Genomic DNA, 21,586 nt, shown 5'->3' with positions numbered 1-21,586 from the left:
CTTTTATCTTTTTCTATCCATTGAGCATCTTTGTTATGCTCTACAGGGTCTTCATAAATATTTCTCCAAAGTATGTCTATTTCTTCTTTGTTAGTGTTGTTTCTATTTATTTTGCTTTGTTTCCCAGTTCTCTATATAACGTTTTGGGTCATCAATGAATTGCTTATTTTGTACCTTTCCTTTATATTTATCTGTACATTTTCATTTTATTAAGTTTTTAATGTCTGTGCTGATATTTTTAGTTTATTAGTTGCAAGTGTATGATAGATCATAATATGTTTGCTTTTGTCATGTCTATCTTTTTAAGTATTTTTTTTATTATCTGGCCCCTTTTCTATATTCTTCTAATAGTTATACTTCTTGTCTTAATTGCTTAATAATTTCCCTATTCAATGTTTCCATAGAGGCATTTTATTTCTTCTCCACCTTATTGCTCTATACTTTTGTGGCAAGATTTTATCTGTTATTAATTTAGCTGCGCAGTAATACATATAATGTACTTCTATTACATCGCAAGAATTACTCTTAATAGTCTGAATTACTGTGTCCATCTGTTTTGCCAAATTCCTAACCTTTTGGGTCTTACTTTCCGTAAACTACTATTTCTTTCTCTACGGGCAAATGATGAAGAAAACATATATTTTTTTATATTGCCATGATTTACTACACCTCCCAAAGCTGCCTTCAGCAAAATAAGTACTCATTCCTAATTTTATTTTGTTTTTACTCTTGTCTGCCCTCATGGGGCCAGACATGGTGATTCCTTTTGGAAAGCTAAATCTGTCCTATAATGCAGACTGTGAGGACAAATAATCCTACCATTTGTTGTCAGACTAGACTTCCATTCACTTACAATAGAACTCCTGAAAAAAACTGCCAAGTTTGAGAGGCTGCAGCTCATGTGTCATTGACTGGTATGCGCTGAGTTTTACAAATGTTGTTCCTACTGATGTACTACACATTCACTGAAAGAAACTTGCAAAAGTATCAACAAATTACTGAGATAAAAAAGACTTTTCACAAGGAGCAGTTTTGCAAGTTTCAGTTCCTGGCCAGGTTACTCCTCCCATCTCCCCTCCTTCAGTGGGCTACAGTCTCACATTTCCATCTTTGCTAGATTCAACTATTTAGTCAGCTTTGCATGACAATATTTATTTTATTTATTTATTTTACATTTGTTGACCGGGATAGTCCGACTGGATACATGTCCATTTTCAGCGGAGGCCCGGGGAGAAAAGCTCCAACATAGTCACAGAGACAGATAGTTACATATTAGTGTTTAAGATAGAAAAGAATAAAAAGCAATTTACATACTACATATACACATACTACCTTGCTCTAACAGACACAACTTACGACAGTTCAATATGCAGATCTTTAAAAACATGCTAGTGAATTTATTAAGACAGATTATAGATTATAGTTTGGCTAATGTACAATGAACATGCTTTTTGATTACATATCCCCACTCTAGGTTGTCCTTTTGGGTTTAGATTTACTTGAGAAGTAGTATGGCCTTGGTTTAACGAAGAGGAGCTAGTCTGGGTTTGAGCATGGACAAAGCCAATGCGACTTAAAATGGAGTTTTAGACTCTTTTTGAATTGAACTGGGGAAGTAATAAGCATGAGGTTGTTGGGGAGGGAGTTCCATAGCTTTCCAGTGGTGTTGGCGAACAGAGCATCACCGCCTATGTTGTTGGATTTGAGTGTTTGGACAAGGAGTCTGTTTGATGAGCGAAGGCAGCTTAGATTGGTGTAAGGAATTATTATATTTTTCAGTGCAGGGGTGTTATCAGGTTGTTTAAGAATTTTAAAAGCTTCTATGAGTTGGTTCATCTTGAGAAGATTTGGGAGTTCTATCCAGCCAAGTTTTTTCAGGTTAAAGCAGTGGTGTGTTCTATAGGGCAAGCCAGTTACAAATCTGGCAATATGATTATAACAACATGAGAGTTTGTTCAGGTCAGATTTGTTAAGGTTAGTAAGCACGGGAGAGGCATATAGAAGGGTAGAGAGAAGGTGTGAGCGGGCAGTGGCCACTTTGGCCATAGGGGTTATGAAGGTCTTTATCCTGTATAAGGACCCAAGTTTCTTGTTTACGGACTTAATGGTTTGGTTGATATGCATATCGAATCTAAGTTTGTTGTCAATGATGACTCCTAGTAGCTTTGTGTAGGAGTCTGGGGAGATGATGGTACCATTATTGGATTGTATAGTAAAATGTGTAGGAGGGGATGTATTCGTTGGGTGGAAGAGAAGTAGTTTGGTTTTGTTTGGGTTTAAGATCAGATGATGATCTGAGAGCCAGTTTTCAACTGTAGTAAAACTGAGCTGGGTGGCAGCTAGTAGGTTTGGTAGAGAGTCATCGGAACATATTACAGTTGAGTCATCTGCATACTGAATACAGGTGGCTTTGGGGATGACTGAATGGAGGTCATTTATAAAGACTGAGAAAAGAAGAGGTCCTAATATGGAGCCTTGAGGGACTCCTATGGTGTTTGGTAACAGGTGAGAGAGAGCTTATTTTGCCACAGAACTGCTTGTTGTCTACCCGAGAGGTAGGCATGAAACCATTTAAGAGCTGTATTGTCTAGGTATAGGGTTTTCAGAGTGTGGAGAAGTAGCTGGTGGTTCACCATGTCAAAGGCTTTCGACAGGTCCAGAAAGAGAGCTGAGGATATTTTTTTGTTATTCCGGTTTTGGTTGATTTTATCGGTAAAAGAGAGGAGGGCAGTGGTCGTGCTGGGATGAGGTCTGAATCCATGTTGAGAGTTGGTCAGTAGTTTATTCTGGGTGAGATAGTGCATAAGTTGTTTGTGGACACACCTTTCCATAATTTTGGCAAGTGGTGACAGTATGGCTATTGGCCTATAGTTCGATAGTTCTGTGGATGAGCTACCTTTATGGAGTGGAATGACATAGGATATTTTCCATATTGAGGGGATTGTGGCCTCGGTTATGGTTCTATTGATTAGGATCGAGACAGGATAGGCTATGGCATCTGCAGCTATTTGCAGATATTCAGCTGGGAGTAGGTCTGCAGAAAGGGTAGTTGGTTTTTGCTTTTTCAGTAGGGATCTGATAAAGGATGTAGAGATAGGTTGGAGGTTAAAGGAGAGTAGTGACTTGGGTACAGGATTTTTTAATGTAGAGGAGGGGGGAGGTAGTTGGTTGGCTAAGGACTGAATAGTCTCGGTAAAGAAAGTATTGAAGGTATTTGCTACTTCTTCTGGGCTTTTACCACTTAATGTCCCAGGGGTAGGAGTAGAGGATTTACCTGGATGGAGAAGATTATTTAAACCTGCCCAGAACTTCTGGGGGTTGTTTTGGTGTTTATGTTGCAGATGGCAGAAGTAGTTTTTTTTGTCAAGGGTGATGGCTTTTTTAGTCTCATTTCTCAGTTGTTGGAATTTAATGCGATCTAGGGGAAACTTGGTAGTGCGCCATTTGTCCCATGCCTTATCTCTAAGTGTTATTTTGGATTTGGACTCTGTTGTTAGCCAGGGTGCTATTCGTATTTTAGTTCTGATTGACCGTTTTGGAGCCTGAGAGTCAAGTATGTTAAGAAATGTGTCATTAAAGAGAGTCACTGCTTCATCTATTCAATAGACATAAAAAAATAGCCTGGTGTGCCACTAAAACTGTTCCCTTGTATGTCTCTTCACTTCTGAATAGCAATTCCCAAGAATAAAAAAAAAAGCAAACTCATCAGTCCAGAGTTTAGGCTAGTCTATCCATTTTTTAAAATGTGCACAGTAAAATATTCAACTTGTAATGCATTTTGGCTGCTGACATGGTTATCTTTACATAGTTATTCTCTTATAGTATAACCTGAACTTATGGTATTTAATGATAAATTTTACAACAATTCTCAGTTTCTTAACAATGATCTCCCAAGCCTCTGATGTGACCTAGTACTTTCTTACTATTGCTTTATGTAGTTTGTCTTAGTTGTATACTTGTAGTGTGTTTCTCATCCTCTCAGCAACAGACTCCTGGAGAAGCATATACTTTTATTGAAAGAGTACCAGCAGCTGTAGCAGTGATACAACACTCCAAAACAATGCACTCAAACATAGTACTGACAAACACAAGGGAATGTATATGTCTGAATCAAGCAGTGATGAAATTGCTAGGGACTTCACTGAGCAAAATTTTACTTTTAATTTCTCCATTTCATAATGCATAACATTCGCACCACAGTTAAAAAGGCAAACCTCCACCTTCCACAAACACAGCAACCCACACCCACACAACTGCTACGGTTTCTCCCTACCATTATTGCAAGCCAAGAATAACACTTTTTAATAAGGATACCTACCAGACAAGTCTGCATAGCACACTTGGTCTACCTGCATCATCGCAGCTCCCCCCCCCCCCCCAGCAACTGCAATATTGCCAGATAAAACCACTGCTACAGTCCTGTTTCTCCCTACAGTTATTGCAAGCCAAGAATAAAGTACAGTTGTGTACTCTTACCATAAATGTAGATGTTCGAGTATGTTCACTGTTACAGTCATTACTGTAGGGTTCTTCCTGCTGGCAGCAGCCCTCGATCGGCCAGAGTCCCAAAGTCGGTTCCGACATCGGCTGAAGTCGCTCCTGCCCTGACGTCAGTGCGCCAGGGGTATAAAGACCTCAGCCGACGCCATTTTCCCCAGTTTTTCTTGCCCCAGATGTCAGGTGCCCAAAAATAAAGACCAAAAGCTTAATCAAAAAGAATAAGCAAACATAAACCAGAACATTCCCAAATATCACCAGCAAAAATACCTCAGAGAAAAAAGAAATGTCAAGGAGACACAGACAGCACTCAAAGAACAACAAAAGAGGGGACAGGACGGAGGGTAACCCAGACTGTAACAGTGAACATACTCGAACATCTACATTTATGGTAAGAGTACACAACTGTACTATGTTCTGAAAGGGTGGATGGAGGGAGGTGTTGTTTGTGATTGTAAGGTAGTTAGATGGAAGACTGTGCTTTACAGGATATGGAATAGTGGAAGAGAAGGAAATGGGTATAGGGGTGGGGCAAATTCAGTGATTGGTGGTTAGCATGATGGGCGTGGCTAAGTTCAGTTGAAATGTAGCACTAGTGGGGGCGGGTGGGAATAGGAAGCAGGGAGGGGAGTGGAGTGAGCCCGAGCGCAGCAGGGCTAACACTAACTCCAATTATATCAATGGGCTTACTTGTTTCTTTTCTTTTTACACCAAATGTATCATTCCACTTGTTTCTGTTTACACCAAATGTGTCTGTTTGGCTGTATTGTACTAGTTTAATTTACTTATACTGATGCAGTCACACTGAAAAAGGTCTGGGGAAGCTTCCTCACCACAAGCAGGCCAAAAGATAACTTTCAAAAGGGTGCCGCTCAAGGAGACCCACTAATATAGACTAGTTAATGTGCATGGGGGAAGAGGAAGTTAGAGGAGGGAAATACAAAATGGGGGAAGGTATAACCAGAAAAAGCCGGTAGAGATCTGTCCCGCCCCCTCACAGAAGACTGCAAAGGAAAGTAATCAGCATAAGAAGTGGAAGCCTTGGAGCTGTAATGTAAGTGTAAGCAAGGAAGAGGTCAAAGCAGGAAATTAGGAGTGTAAGCAGTTAGTTGCAGAAACACTACTTTAAGGCCTTGGTGTGCAAATAATACAAAGGAAGGTAAATCTATCTGGGAGACAAAATACACCAAGTAAATGGTACTTGCCTTACTTTACAAATATTCAGTGTGGAGGCAGATCTATTTGGGACAAGATACAGCAAGTATATTGTTAAGTTATGACGCCCAGTGGCAACAGACAAAGCTATAGTTGCCTGGGGGGGGTGCTTGCAGGTGTGCATGCCGGCCAAAATAATGTTTAAAAAATAATTAGTAAAAGTAACAAATGTGCTGTAAAAGGAAATGCAAATAGCCAGTCACAATGTTTAAAACATAACTGTTAAGGACCACATCTGCTAATAACAAGAACTGTAAATATCCAGCCACCTATGCAGACTTGTCTGGTAGGTATCCTTATTAAAAAGTGTTATTCTTGGCTTGCAATAACTGTAGGAAGAAATCAGACCGTAGCAGTGGTTTTATCTGGCAATGTTGCAGTTGCTGGTGGGGGGGGACCAAAGCTGCGATGATGCGCTATGCAGACTTGTCTAGTAGGTATCTTTATTAAAAAGTGTTATTCTTGGCTTGCAATAACTGTAGGGAGAAACCGGACCATAGCAGTGGTTTTATCTGGCAATGTTGCAGTTGCTGGGGGGGGGGGGGGGGAGCTGCGATGCTGCAGGTAGACAAAGTGTGCTATGCAGACTTGTCTGGTAGGTATCCTTATTGAAAAGTGTTATTCTTGGCTTGCAATAATGGTAGGGAGAAACCGGACCATAGCAGTGGTTTTATCTGGCAATGTTGCAGTTGCTGGGGAGGGGGGCCTGAGCTGCAATGATGCAGGTAGACCAAGTGCGCTATGCAGACTTGTCTGGTAGGTATCCTTATTAAATAGTGTTGTTCTTGGCTTGCAATAACTGAAGGGAGAAACCGTAGCAGTTGTGTGGGTGTGGGTTGCTATGTCTGTGGAAGGTGGAGATGTGCCTTTGTAAGTGTGGTGCAAATGTTATGCATTATGAAATGGAGAAATTAAGAGTAAAATTTTGCTCAGTGAAGTCCCTAGCAATTTCATCACTGCTTGATTCAGACATATACATTCCCTTGTGTTCGTCAGTACTATGTTTGAGTGCATTGTTTTGGAGTGTGGTATCACTGCTACAGCTGCTGGTACTCTTTCTATACAGGTATATGCTTCTCCAGGAGTCTGTTGCTGAGAGGATGAGAAACACACTACAAATATACAACTAAGACAAACTACATAAAGCAATAGTAAGAATGTACTAGGTCACATCAGAGGCTTGGGAGGTCATTGTTAAGAAACTGAGAATTGTTGTAAAATTTATCATTAAATACCATAAGTTCAGGTTATATTATAAGAGAATAACTATGTAAAGGTAACCATGTCAGCAGCCAAAATGCATTACAAATTGAATATTTTACTGTGCACATTTTAAAAATGGATAGACTAGCCTAAATTCTGGACTGATGAGTTTGCTTTTTTTTTATTCTTGGGAATTGCTATTCAGAAGTGAAGAGACATACAAGGGAACAGTTTTAGTGGCACACCAGGCTATTTTTTTTATTTCTGTTGTCATGCAAAGCTGACTAAATAGTTAAATCTAGCAAAGCTGGAAATGTGAGACTGTAGCCCACTGAAGGAGGAGAGATGGGAGGAGTAACCTGGCCAGGAACTGAAACTTGCAAAACTGCTCCTTGTGAAAAGTCTTTTTTATCTCAGTAATTTGTTGACACTTTTGCAAGTTTCTTTCAGTGAATGTGTAGTACATCAGTAGGAACAACATTTGTAAAACTCAGCGCATACCAGTCAATGACACATAAGCTGCAGACTCTCAAACTTGGCAGTTTTTTAGGAGTTCCATTGTAAGTGAATGGAAGTCTAGTCTGACAACAAATGGTAGGGCTATTTGTCCTCACAGTCTGCATTATAGGACAGATTTAGCTTTCCAAAGGAATCACCATGTCAGGGCAGACAAGAGTAAAAACAAAATAAAATTAGGAATGAGTACTTATTTTGCTGAAGGCCGCTTTGGGAGGTGTAGTAAATCATGGCAAGATAAAAAATATATGTTTTCTTCATCATTTGCCCGTAGTGGTCCTTTAATATATCTATCCATCTGTATTAAATTAAGCAGCTCTTCCCTTAGATCTTTTTCTTCTAGACTAAGAGCAATGTCTTTGCTCTCCATTTTCTATGGGTGTTCTACAGAAAGTTTCAAAACATTTTCCTGTGGCATATCCTCTTCAGATGCACCCTGCTTCATCTGGGAGCTGACTGACCCTTCACCCAGCAAAAGTGTTTGTGACATTTCCACTATTTCCTGCTCCTTCTTTTGCTGTGCAACTTCAAATGAACTTTTGTAGCAGTCTCCTACAGAAGGCTCCAGAGCATCACCATGTGGAAAGTCTTCAGATGACTCCCACTCTACCTGCTTCTCCTTAATCTTGACACTCACTGTTCCATCATACTGCAACATTACCTATGTTGGATTTTCTACACTAAATCTTTTGTTATGCAGATAATCCCATTACTGCAGTTGCTAATTGTTTAGCTTCTTCCTTACTAATCCTCTATCCTACTTTCCTCCTTTGTTTTCTTATTTTTTTTTATTGTGAAATGTCCATGTCCATTTGCCTGTATATTTCTATTCAACTATGTTTGGTGCTAATTTTCCTTACTCAAGTACCCCCATTCAGCTCCTCCAGTACTCTGGTCACTAATTAATTCCTATTTGAAGAGTCATAGACAGGGCTCCATCTCATCACTCTAATAAGCCAGTAGGCTATGATGATTAGTTTGACCTGGACTTAGACCAAGGTTCTAAAACATATGTCCTTGTCCTTTCATGTTCTTCCCTGGTAAAATTCCCCTGATTGGTCCTTTTGTAATGTCCTTCATGCCTGCAAAGTACTAGTCACTGATGAAGGCATTATGTGCATTCTTTGATACAGGTATGTAACAGGGTTGAAGGTGCAGTACTTGTGACAGTTGCTGTGTTGAAATTATAGTCGTAGTCAAAAGAAAGGCAGCTCCTGTGGTACCCCTAAATCATTGTTCCATAAATCGCATGTATACATTGAAGCTGTATGCTTTTCAGACATCAAACAAAGAAAATTTCAAGTGATGCATGTTACCAAGAGATGTGAGCTCTGTGACAAGTTAAAAAGAACTGGGGTTCTAGAACAACAAGATGGCCTCTTAATTCTAAACCAAGGATATTGTGGGTTTCCCTATAGCTGACTGATGACCAGATGATTAGCTTCTACCTACCTTTTATCAAGGATTAGAAGGATAGCTCTTACAGAAGAACTGCTCTTTATACAAGACCTGTGCTGTTTAAAAGAGACTTTTTAATTTTTCACAGTTATGGAACCATAGATTCAGTATATATAACACAGGGGTGGTGATGAGTTCATTGGGGCTTGTCTCCTGCAAAAGCACTTAGTTTTATCACTGCTTGTGGGTGGTACTGGAAAAAGTGTGCTCAATCAGTAGTGACTGAACAATAGTTTTTGATTATGACCTTGTGCTGATTATTCATAGGGCAAGTGAGGCTGTGCATGAGCTATAGTAAATGTGTGCATGTCCCAGATGTAGAAGCTTGAGATTTTAAGGAACAGTCGTATGAAAGAGCACAAGAAGAATAAAGTGTTCTGCCCACTGAATACCTCCCTTTAAAGTAAGATCTGTCTTATACAGATATAATAGCTTACTTATTCTGTTAGTTTTACTCACGTTTCAATATACTCTACTACACATAGTCATATTTTCATAGGTTAATAGGTATACACTAGGCTAACAACCACTAGGGCCCTTAAAAGCCTAGCCATGTAACCCACAATGTGGCCGCAAATTTGATTTATAGGGGGTGATTTACTGACTGCCTCTGTCCATCAGAGAAATTTATGATTACCCATCTATAGGTCCAAGTTGTGCTTAAATAGCTATAGGGAAGAACTCTGTTTCACATGAGTGGAGAGCCTGCTCCAGAGAATGGGAATACTCTGAGAAACATATCTGTCACTCCAACATGTCCTATTAATGTTGCAAGCAAAATGTAGGTCTTTTAATCTAGTAGTTCTGATGTTGATTGTTTTGCAGATTTGCAAAAGATTCATCAAAACAGGGTTCATGAATGTTTTGCCAGGCAAGGATCATCTTTCAGAAGTCTGCAGAATGCCAAGTAAAGAGATAAGGCTTTCAGTCAATCAGAGTAGGACATTGTGTTTACTCCCTGTATTCTTTTAGTAAGGAACCTTTGTGAATGTTCCAGTTGCTGCATTTGTCTGGTCAGGTACATACCAAAGGGGGTATTATTCTCTATGATGGGTCTGATGAGGGCTGAGTACAGTGGTATGATGACCTCTCTAGACCTAGATGCCATGCCCTTGTTTATAAGTTCATAGGTTCATAGGTTCATAGGTTCATACTAGGTTATCCGTTTCTGTAAGACCCTTCTGAAGGATATCTGTGTCAGATGTGTTTTCTACTATGGCGCCCAGTTTGCAGTCATCTGCAAACTTTGTCAGCCATAACCCTCCTGCGTTTGCTTGTACTTCGGAAAAGTAGATGCCAAACAAGAGTGGGCCCAGGACTGAGCCCTGTGGGACACCACTTGTGACAGGCTTTGAGTCTGACATGGCGCCAGCAACTCTGACCCTGTGGGTTCTGTCACTCAGCCAGTTTGCAACCCATCTTGTGATGTATGGGTTAACATTTAAGCTGATGAGTTTTTCAATGATACCCGAGTGGGGTATTGTAGCGAAGGCCTTCGCCAGATCGAGGTAGGCTGTATGGACTGCCTTTCCCTCGTCAATGGCTTTGGTGACTGTTTCGAAAAAGTCAACCAAGTTTAAAAGGCATGATCTGCCTTTGACAAAGCCAAACTGGGTTGGATCCAAAGTCTGCAAATTCCCTATGTCTTTATTTATGAGGTCCATTATGATCCTCTCCATGGCTTTGCAGATAAGGCTTGTCAAGCTAATGGGCCGGTAATTTCCAGGGTCGGTGGAGGCACCGCCTTTGTGAAGTGGGACCACAGTTGCAGTGCGCCACTCCTGGAGTGCGTATCCAGAGGTAAGACTTTGATTAAACAGCTGTCCTAGCTGTGGGTTTAATTCCTCATTGAGTTAAGTGGAGCACACAGCCGGGGACACCATCTGGTCCCATGGATGCTGTTTTTTGCTTTGGAGAGAGCAGTTCTCACTTGGGCGTTGGAAATTTTGGGGGGGCTGCAATCATTTGGTATAGATATCTCTCCTTTTGGGGGGAGGGGGGGGAGAAGTTTGCACTGAACCTGTCAGCCAGTATGTTGGCAATGTCTGTAGGATCAGTAATCTTCACATCATTTTGAACTAGTTCTGAGCATATCTGGGAGTTTCCTCCCAGGTTTCTAACATAGCTAAAGAAGGCCTTATGATTGTCTTTTGAGTCTTTAGCTATTTTTCTCTCAAAATTTGCTTTGGATGATTTTATGAGAGCTCTTAGTTTTTCACTTATAGTGATCAAGGGTGTCTTACCTTTTAAGGATTTTGCTCTATCTTGTAGTAGCTTCCTCCTTTTGTTGTAGAGTTTGTTTATGGCTGGGGTCCACCAGACTGGACGCTTGCCTTTGGTACAAAGAGTCTTTGTTTTGCTTGGGATTGCCTTATCCATGCAATCCTGCAGGTGCTGGTAGAAGGCATTTGTAAGTGATTCAGCGGCTTGAGTACTGTTTTCCGCCAGCTCGGGGGCCTTAAAGGAGATCACACTAGTCTTTAGAAGTGTGAAGTCGGCTTACGAAGTTCTTTACTGTGGTCTTTTTTATTTCAGGTGGGATGAGGACCTCCAGCGAGATTAGTTTGTGATCTGATCTCACCAGTGAGGGATATACTTCCGGTGTTGAACATTGTGCTCCCATGTTCGTGATGATGAGATCAAGTATGTTATCTCCTCTTGTGGGGATGGTGACTAGTTGTTCCATGGCATTTGAGTTTATGAATTCCAGGAACTTTTGGGCTAGGGTGTTTGGGCTTGAGTAGTGTTCCCAGTCTATATTAGGGTAATTGAAGTCACCTAGTATGATGGTGTTTGGTGATACATTTATCCCCTCTAGTGTTTTCAGGAAGGCCATGTGGGGTTCCTGAGTTTGTGAGGGTGGCCTGTAACATGCTACAATTTGCAGAGCAGTCTTGCCTATGGTTAATTGCACCTGGATGGTCTCCGATGCAGCGTGCGTTGCCACCAGTCTTGAGGTGTGGGTGTCCTTGATGAATATGGATACCCCCCCTCCTTTCTTGGTATTGTCCTGATTTTGGGGCCGGAGCATGATATGAGGTAAAACCTGATAGTGCTGGGGTGCTCTCAGGAGCCTTGAACCAGGTTTCTGTCACAGCACAGACATCGATGTTCTCCATACTGAGAAGGGCCTCGAGTGCGTGCATTTTGAGATTTAGACTTCTGGCATTGAGCAGCATTACCCTTAGTTTTTTCCTTTTTGTGTTCTAGGGTGGTAGGTTTAGAATTTGAGCCTTGCCTAAAAAGGCACTATGGGGTGGCAAGAGCCTTTGCCAATATCCGAATCCCAGGGGCGACAGGTGCAAGCCGTCCCTTGCGAAGCAGCGTGGCTTGTCCAGCATGTCATCCCAGGCAGACAGACACTGGATCCCTTTTGAATGACACCAGAAGTTAAGCCAATTGTTAAAGCTGATCATCTTATCTCTGTATTGTGGCATCATTCTTGGTGAAGGTAGGATACTGCTCAAGGTCAGGGTCATACCTGCCTGGGCTACATAATCAGAGAGCTCCTCAATGTCTCTTTTCATGTAGTCCAAGGAGGTACGTCTCAGGTCGTTTACACCAGCGTGGACAATGACTGAGTCATATTTGTACCTGCTGTTGAGAGACCTGAGTGCTTGCGTTATGTGGCGGATTCTAGCGCCCGACAGGCAGCTTACTGTGACCTTCTCCTTACTCAGTCTGGTGGCGGGGCGTCAGTGTGTCTGACTATGGAGTCACCAATGACTAGTGTGTCTGGCATTGTGTTTGGCCTTAAGGGCTGTGACTGTTTGACACTCTGACTGTGAGGTCTATGTGTTGCAGGTGTTGTGTTCTGAGGTGGTGGTTGTTTGGGTGTCTGCTTTGGTGGCCTCTGCTGTTTTGGTAGATTTTTGATCAGAGCCTCGAGTATGTCTTTGTGTGTTTATGTGTATGATTTGAGGTTGTGATGGTACTATGTGAGACTGGGTCTATAGTGTGTGTGGTAACCTTCTCCTCCTGACTGGTCTTGCCAGTCCTATGTTGAGAGAGCTCAGCCTCCAGTTTGGCCGTATAGTTGCATCTCTCACATGTATTTGTGTTTTGTGGGAGGAGGAGAGGGTTGTCTGTGTACATGAGGCAATTGTAACATTGCCTCAATATTCCCAGGTTCACCAGTTGAGCAGGAGAGGACACTAGCAACTGATCCCTCGACATGCTAGAAGGACTAGACAAAAATACTTTGAAAGAGATTCCGGGGGACGTGGGTGACCGAGAAATGGGGGTTTGGCTTTTTGGGGTGCTATCTATAAGAGTGCCGTATCAAGGAAATAAGTGCTGTAGGACCAAATGCTAGGTTAAACAGATAGAGAATAGTCTACTTGGAGTCAAGTAGAGATGATCTTTTTAGTTAAAGGATACGCTGATTAGATCAGTAGTATAGTTTGAGGAAGGTAGTTTTAAGGGAAAATTAGAAGAGTGGACTTTAGGTAGCCCGAATAGTTTAAACCTGCTTAACCGGCGCTGCCCTAGTGTGCGACGACGGCAATTCCGCGCTAAATCGCGCTAACGCGCGTATACCGCGTTTTATAGCAGGGGGCTGAAAAGAGCTAGGAATTGGCCCAAAACGACCAATGGGCTACTAGTTTCTGGCTGAAACCTTACCAAAACAGACAGAAAGGTTGCTCAGTGCTTCCCACTCCCACTGGTAAGCAAAGAAACTTCCCTCCTCCCAAGCAAGGCAATGAATCAGTAACAGGAACTAAAATACACAGTCCAGGGATCAGCAAATCTGAAACTGGACTACTCTACTTAAGCAAGGCGGGAAAACAAGAGAGATATATATATTTTTTTTTGTTTTTTTTTTTCTTTAACACAGACAGGGAAAAATACAGTCAGTAAATGCTTTAAATGCTAAAACTCGGCTAGCGCACTTTAGTGTGTAGCCTACAGAAACAATTAGCAACAATTACTATCTCTAAGTGCAGTAAACAATGTAGCAATGCAGAACTTCCCAAAAACAGGCGAAATGCAGTCGCTTATTCACAGAGGTAAAGCCACAAAAATACTTATAATCAGGTAGAAAGTCGCTCCTTTAGCTCTCTGCTGCTTGGAACACTCTGCAGGCCACCACGAGGATCTTGTGCTGAGTTGGTACAAGCTGGAAAACGCGCGTATACCGCGTTTTATAGCAGGGGGCTGAAAAGAGCTAGGAATTGGCCCAAAACGACCAATGGGCTACTAGTTTCTGGCTGAAACCTTACCAAAACAGACAGAAAGGTTGCTCAGTGCTTCCCACTCCCACTGGTAGGCAAAGAAACTTCCCTCCTCCCAAGCAAGGCAATGAATCAGTAACAGGAACTAAAATACACAGTCCAGGGATCAGCAAATCTGAAACTGGACTACTCTACTTAAAACAGAAGGATTTTCTTACTACCTTGGACACATGTTGGCCAAAGGCTAGGTTACTGTCTACATGATTTCCCAGATTCCTGACTGGTGATTCAACTTTAAAGGGTGTTTTATTGATGATGTAGTTACCTGGGGTGGCAAACTTCCCAAAAGGTACTATAATGCATTTCTCGGTAATGGGTTTTAAGCCATGGCTTTGGCACCAATCATTTGTCTGCATTAGACCTTCCTGAAGGGTGTTCTCGTCTTGGGGAATTTAAAGACTCCTCCTAGTTTGCAATCATTTGTAAACTTGGTTAGGCAGAGGCCTTTCACATTGGCTTTGACATCCGAGAAATAGATGCCAAAGAGGAGTGAACCTTGCCCAGAGCCCTAGGGGACACCACTAATGATCAGCTTCTTTGTGGAGGTGGCCTTACCAATTCTAACCTCCTGGGTCCTATCAGTGAACCAGCTAGCTATTCCGCATGTTACATAGGGGTTTATACCTAGTTCTCTAAGTATGTTGACACTGCCAAAGTGGTTCGTATCAAATGCCTTATCCAGATCTATGTAGGCAGTATGCATAGTCTTCCCCTCATCCATTGAAGTCCACCAGATTCAGTAAGCATGACCTTCCTTTAACAAAGACAAACTGGGATGAATCCAGTATCTGTATGTGTTCTATGTCTTTGTTGATAATTTCCATGATAATTCTTTCCTTGCCTTTGCAAATAAGACTAGTCAGATTAATGGATCTGTAGTTTTCAGGATATGTTGAGGGTTCTCTCTTATGAGGGTGGATGAGCCTCACCGTCCTCCATTCACGTGGAACAAAGCATGTTTTAAGAATATTGTTAAATAATGACTCCAGGGGTCCTGATAAGTTGTATTTTAAACTATTCTGGAGGCATCCTGGGATGTTATCTAGGCGCACCGAGGCCATGTTCTTGGGTTTAGTGAGTGCAGCTAGTACATGCTCCCTAGTTATAGCTGGAGGGGATGTTTTGAGGATATTATGGGGAGGGATTAAGGGTGAGAGGTAGGTAAAACTGGAACTCAATTTTTCTGCTAACAGGTTTGCTACATCACCAGGCTCGGTGAATGTGGCATCATTAACCACCAGTTCAGCACATTGCTGTGTGCTGCCTCTGAGGTTTCTGACATAGCTGTAGAAGGCCTTTTGGTTTGTTTTACCTGGAAGGATATCTTAACCTCAAAGTTGGTTTTGCTTGACCTAATTAGCCCTCTTAGTTGCCTATTTAATTTGATGAGAGAGTTTTTATCTTTATTTGGAATTACCCTTCTTGATTTTTTTATATATTTTTTTCTCTTTTGTTGTACATCCTGTTTAATTTGGGATGCCACAAAGGAGGTTTGTTTCTGGGACTAGTTCCGTGCTTACTTTTGGTAAATACATCAGCCTCTATGCAGCCTTTGATATGATTGTACTGGGTTTCTGACAGCAATTCAGCAAATGCTGGTGTGTTCTTGGGGTTTGGAGGGGCACTGCAATTTGAGAAACCATCACATGATAACATGCAATTTGCCTGGAAATAGTTCCTAACTGGCACTAGTTTTAATGGGATTACATAGTTGATTTTGATTTCAAAGGAGACAGCTTTATGGTCAGACCTTATCCGGGAGGATTGAGACATTTGGGTAGTGTGCAGCATTCTCCCATATCTGTGAGCATGAGGAGTATGTTGGAGCCTGTAGTAGGTGTATTCACTAATAAACAAAGAAAGGGAAAAACGTGCCAAAAGCAAACTGATAACCAAAAGTAAGGCACTGGAAGGTCCACCAGAATAAAATCCACTGTTTTATTGATTGCACACAATAATAAAAAAGCGTAAAGCACATCCAGAACGCATTAACTGTATCACTGCATATTCGTTACAAAAACTTCTTCAGATGAGCATACCAACTTCTGAAACCCCTTTATATATAGAAACATCCCCAATTAATCAATTAGCAAACTGTTACACTTTTAAAAACAGTGCAAAAATACTATATATATATACACAAGCAATCAATGTTTCTGTATACAAAGGGGCTTCAGAAGTTGGTATGCTCATCTGAAGAAGTTTTTGTGATGAAAACGCGGTGATACAGTTAATGCGTTCTGGATGTGCTTTATGCTTTTTTATTATTGTGTGCAATCAATAAAACAGTGGATTTTATGCTGGTGACCCTTCCAGTGCCTTACTTTTGGTTAGATGCAGTCACTATTTGTTTAAGGTTGCTTGTATTTACAAATTCCAAACTGTAGATTTGAGGCTGTGCAGAATTGCAAATCTATAGAGGGGTAATTAAAGTTTCCAATGAGTATGCTGTTAGGTTGGATGGTAAGTGTCTCCAGTAAGTCCAAGTATGCATTGTGAGCTTCTTGGGACATGGAAGGTGACCTATATCTAGCTCTGATAAGGCACAGGATTTTGTCTATGGTGATCTGCATGTGGAGGAACTCCAGCATGTCGTTCTTTTTGACCACTCCAGAGGTATACTTGTTACTGATGTATATTTATACACCTCCAACTTTAGCCCTTGTCTGTGCAACTACTGGTCTAAAAGTGTGGAAGGCATTGATGCCTTGGTCTACTGGGGTACTCTCTGCCTCTTTAAAACACATCTCGGTAACTGCACAGATATCTATACTCTCGAGTGTGAGGAACCTCTTCTCATTTTCTCACACTGCTTTTCTCTTTCAATCTATTTAGTATAACTACTTGACATTTCCCACCAGTTCTGCTACTTCCTTCCTTCCAAAAGTGTACTCATTCTCTACAGATTTAATTTATGGCTATTTGCTCTACACTTCTTTGCAATGAATCACAGCTTGCATATTGCTGATTGGTTGGGAGGGTGGCCTAATGGCTAATATGTTTGCATTACAAACACAAGGTGCAGGGTTTGAGTCTCACAAGGGATAATTGGCTAGGCTTAAAATGGCTCGCAAGGGCAGTTAGCCTAGTACTAATCTATGAACCTATGATCATTACTCCATCCTTGCTAAGTACATTCTCAGCTCTGTTAGCCCCCACTCCCTATACAGTAGCCCTATTATGACTCTTACTATCTTTTGGAAAAAATACTCAGTTGTCATATTTCTGGATACTCTTTCAACTAAGTGCATTCTCACCCATTTTAGGCCCCATCAGCTACACAGCAGCACTGTTGTTGACTCGTGTTACTTCTTATAAAAATACATATTTTCCATTCATTCCTCTGAAATATTAAAATGTATCAGATCCAGTGACCATATTATGCAGAATGCTAAGAAATTAAGTATGAGATTGCATTGATGTTGGTCTTGTGGGCTACTAGTAATCTGGATTAAATTGCCAGTGAACAATCACACACACATATGAATAGCTAATAGAGGTCACTTCTTGGAAACATATACAAATAAGTCATATTTGAATGTTTCCAAGAAGTGACCTCTATTAGCTATTCATATGTATGTGTGGTTGTTCACTGGCAATTTAATCCAGACTACTAGTAGCCCACAAGACCAACATCAGTGCAATCTCATACTTAATTTCTTAGCATTCTACATAATATTTTGTAAAATGTGTTGTTAAACTATATAGACTACACTACACTAATAGCTTATCACTGATCTGCTGCATCTACTTTTCTCATTCCCATCATTTGTTACTGAGAAAAAATGACTTTGTGTGCTGTATCTATGCCAGTTCTTCTCCATGCAATATACTCTGGGTCTTTATATTTGTTTGCTACATAAACCATTCTCTGCTACCATGACAATAACAATGATGTCACATGGTGCAATTTGTCCTCTGAAGAGGTTTAAATAAACATGAATAAATAAAACTTTAACGGGTCCAATGCTCCTAGGAATTTATGCACTCTAAATGTTATAAAAGACCTAAAACACCCAGTCAAATTTAGATTCATTATAGCCTTAAATAATAAGCACAGTCTGCCCACTACAATACATGTTTATACTTTAAAATGACAAAACCATGGCAATGGCTAGTCTGCCAGGAACTTGTATTTGTGTTTTGTTATCTAAAATGTGAGTTTAGGCAGTTGTGTACCTTAGGAAGAGTAAACACTTTCTTTTCCTTTTTAATATTCAGGATATGGCATTTTTTAGGAGCACAAGGCTCACTTGAACAGACAAAATGTGTTTACACATCAACAATTTAGCAGCACACAACAGAAACTAAAATATAAAACTAATGAAGAAGACACAGAGACTTCATTTAATTTCCTCTTTAAGTTACTATCTATGCTTTATAAAGAAGAAAAAATACAGCCCGCTATATTTATGTGGAAAAATACCTAGAATGCTTTAAAATCCAAATATTAATGCAATGAAATGGAAATATTTAATTTTTATTTTTCTGTAAACCAAATTAATTTTTTCCCTTATTGCATTTACCTCCACACTTGACCTAGTAACATTCATACATGCAAAGTCACCAGTTTGCTACTACATTTACTGTCTTTTCAAATGCTATATTATGGTAAGATAGAGAGAAGACTGAAAGTGAAATGACTTCCTTAAGTGAAGACAGTATACAAAGATTAGATGACTTGCCTTCCAGAGTCCTCCATACTGGTGGATCTCCTGAAGAAAGTTTTCAACAAATTCCTGAAGACTGCAGAAGTGGCCTACAGGAGGATGGCTGTGGAGCTTTGGTACAAAGAGGAGGGTAAAGCTGAAAAAATCCATGAAACAATGGCCAAGTAACAATGGCAGGGAGGTTTGAGGAAAGGGGTCTTATGAAATGGCTGTCAATTGTCCTGGAGGGCAGCAATCTCCAGGAAGCAGTTTCATGGTCAGAAAAGATGTCACACAAATATGATCCTATTTTGTGACTGGATTGCAAGACAGCTTCACAAGGTAGTACCCATAGATGTGGTCTACCCAGACATTGCCAAGGCCTTTGACTTGGTCCTGCACAGGCAGCTGCTAAAAAAGTGGAGGGGTTAGGCAGACTCAGTAATAAGGAAATGGTTTGTTGCATTGTTGAATGATAGGATAAATCAGTGATGACACAAATGTTCAGTACAGGAGCATGAGGAAAGAGTCTAGGGAAGGATCTGAAATGACTAAACAGATGCGCCAACAGCAGGCATTTGAGGTTCAGTGCTGAATGCACTTGGGCCACAGTAGCCCTGGTGAAAAGTAACAGCTCTTGCAGACTAGAACTGATGGTAAGATAGCAATAAATGGAACCAGGAGTGCTGACCACTGGCAGTGGAGTAGGAGACCACTGGCAGCAGCTGACACAATGCTGGGGTATATCCTCAGAGGGACATATTCCAGAAGCAAAGAGGTAAAGCTCCAAATCAGCTGGACCCCAGTCATGCCACACTTTGAGTAGTGTGTGAACTTCTGGAAGCTAAACAAGGAAAAGGTTATCTGCCACACTTTGAGTAGTGTGTGAACGTCTGGAAGCTAAACAAGGAAAAGGTTATCAGGGTTTTGGAAATAACTCAGATGAAAGCCACCAAGGTCGCGCACAGGGTACAATGGAACAGATATGACCAGAGACTACTGGACATAAAGTTCTTCTCACTAGTGAGTTGCCTGCCTCCATGACACACACAGACGAAGTCTTTTCTGAGGATCATATGACCCAGCTTCAATTAGAAAAGCAGGCAGCAGAGAAGCCTACAAGGGAGCATGGGTGCAGAGGCATTCAACACGGTCTGAGACAGGTGCAGAAGGGTTAAGGGAGAAAATAGAAATTTAGTAGCGGTGAAACTTTGAATGTACTTAAACAGCAGACAAGACAGAGCTGTAACCAATCCTCACACTATACAGGCATAGCAAGGACTTCATAAACTGCACAGTTAAGTGAAAACTTGTATACAGTAGAGTCTTATTTTTGGACACTATAATTATAATGAAGCACTACTGCAAATACTTAAGAGTCGTGCAAGTGAAATGAAATATACTGGGGCAACTTTTAGCAGGAACTCCCTTTGCTCTTCTGTTATCAAATAAATGTAATTCTATAACACACTAACAAGCAATTCTTATGTAATGACAATAGGCATGTTTTAATGCAACCAGCATACCTTTCAAATGTCACTCCACTCAGTATGCCATTCATTTCAACTTTCCAAACCTTTTTCTGGTAGTATATATATATATATATATATATATATATATATATATATATATATATATATATATATATATACACTGAAACTGTACTACTCAACGAAATTTGAAAGAATGATACTTCACAATCCAGAAACATGATACATATTAAGATAGTATAGCAATTTTTTGTACTTCCAGTCTCAAGACTGAACGACAACAGTCATATATCTTACCAATAACCATGCATTTTGGTGAAGAAAGGTTGAGAGGTATGCTTGTCAGTTTCCATCTGTTAGTAATTTGAACATGAGAGTACAACATGCATGACATCATAATCTGTTGCATTAAAATGTAGACATGTTTAACTCAGCACAAAATATTTGGATGACTGCTTCCAGCAATTAGTGCTTCTTCCTACACACCATCCTCATCCCTTAAGCACACTGCTGGTTCAGACAGCACTCACCCACTCCTGTACATTTTTAACAGGCGTGAAAATTGGTAAATGCTCTCTGCCCCCAAAGGTTAGCTCTTACGAAAATCTCATGCATGATTCACAGCTCAGCACTACACAATCCAAGAACATAGCTACACAATAACTTCACAGATAAGAAGGGAGACGACAAATTAACTAACACAAAGCACTCTTTTATTTCAACAAATGACTTTAATCAAATACTGATGGCTATAGAGCAACAGAGGAATGACAGAACATGCCTATCTTTAACACTTTCACAATGTTTTACACAAGAAAGCACTTGTTTAAAAGAAAATGTGATACACAGTACAAAATGAAATTAAAATGTTGGAGGATAATGTTCAGCAAAAAGCAGATACCTGATATAAAAATCAAAATACAAACTTCTTTTCCTTGAATGCAAAAAAATGACATAAAAAGAAGCAAAGAACTCTTCAGAGTCATAGTTAAAACTTGTACATCACTTCATAACATTCCTGACACATATATCTAAATGTTGCTGATGGGACCCCTTTTCCAAACATTTTACTTTAAAGGCCAGCATAATCTACCATCTCTAAGCAGCTACAGTAAAATTTGTGTTTATTTATCTACATTTTTTACCTGGGGAAGAACAACAATCTCACTGGATCATTTTCAGACTGCCCAGGAGAATACAATAGACAGAAGATACAAAACTGACAATTTCAAATAGATGCCTGCATAGTGATGAATAGTTACAAATGTTTTAAAAGCAAGTTATCAGCACTATAACTAAACATACAACTATAATTAAAAAATGC

The 21,586-nt window shown here is 40.5% G+C and overlaps 1 protein-coding gene across 2 annotated transcripts in view; it reads right to left on the bottom strand.

Moving 5' to 3' along the window:
• Positions 1-21,586, bottom strand: part of LOC122813124 (phosphofurin acidic cluster sorting protein 1-like) — a 3,500,289-nt gene that overhangs the window by 1,052,146 nt on the left and 2,426,557 nt on the right. Inside the window, exon 19 of one of the 2 annotated variants that reach the window (XM_044085266.1) lies at positions 21,164-21,196. The exons of the other annotated variant lie outside the window; for it this stretch is intronic. Coding sequence (XP_043941201.1) covers positions 21,164-21,196 — 33 coding nt within the window. The remainder of the gene's footprint in view (positions 1-21,163; positions 21,197-21,586) is intronic. 2 annotated transcript variants of the gene reach the window in all.

This window comes from Protopterus annectens, chromosome 1.part1, assembly GCF_019279795.1.
Source record: "Protopterus annectens isolate FY-2018-M chromosome 1.part1, PAN1.0, whole genome shotgun sequence".
NCBI lineage: Eukaryota > Metazoa > Chordata > Ceratodontiformes > Protopteridae > Protopterus > Protopterus annectens.
Note: the sequence above shows the minus strand (reverse complement) of the source record. Positions and strands in the feature narration are given on the sequence as shown.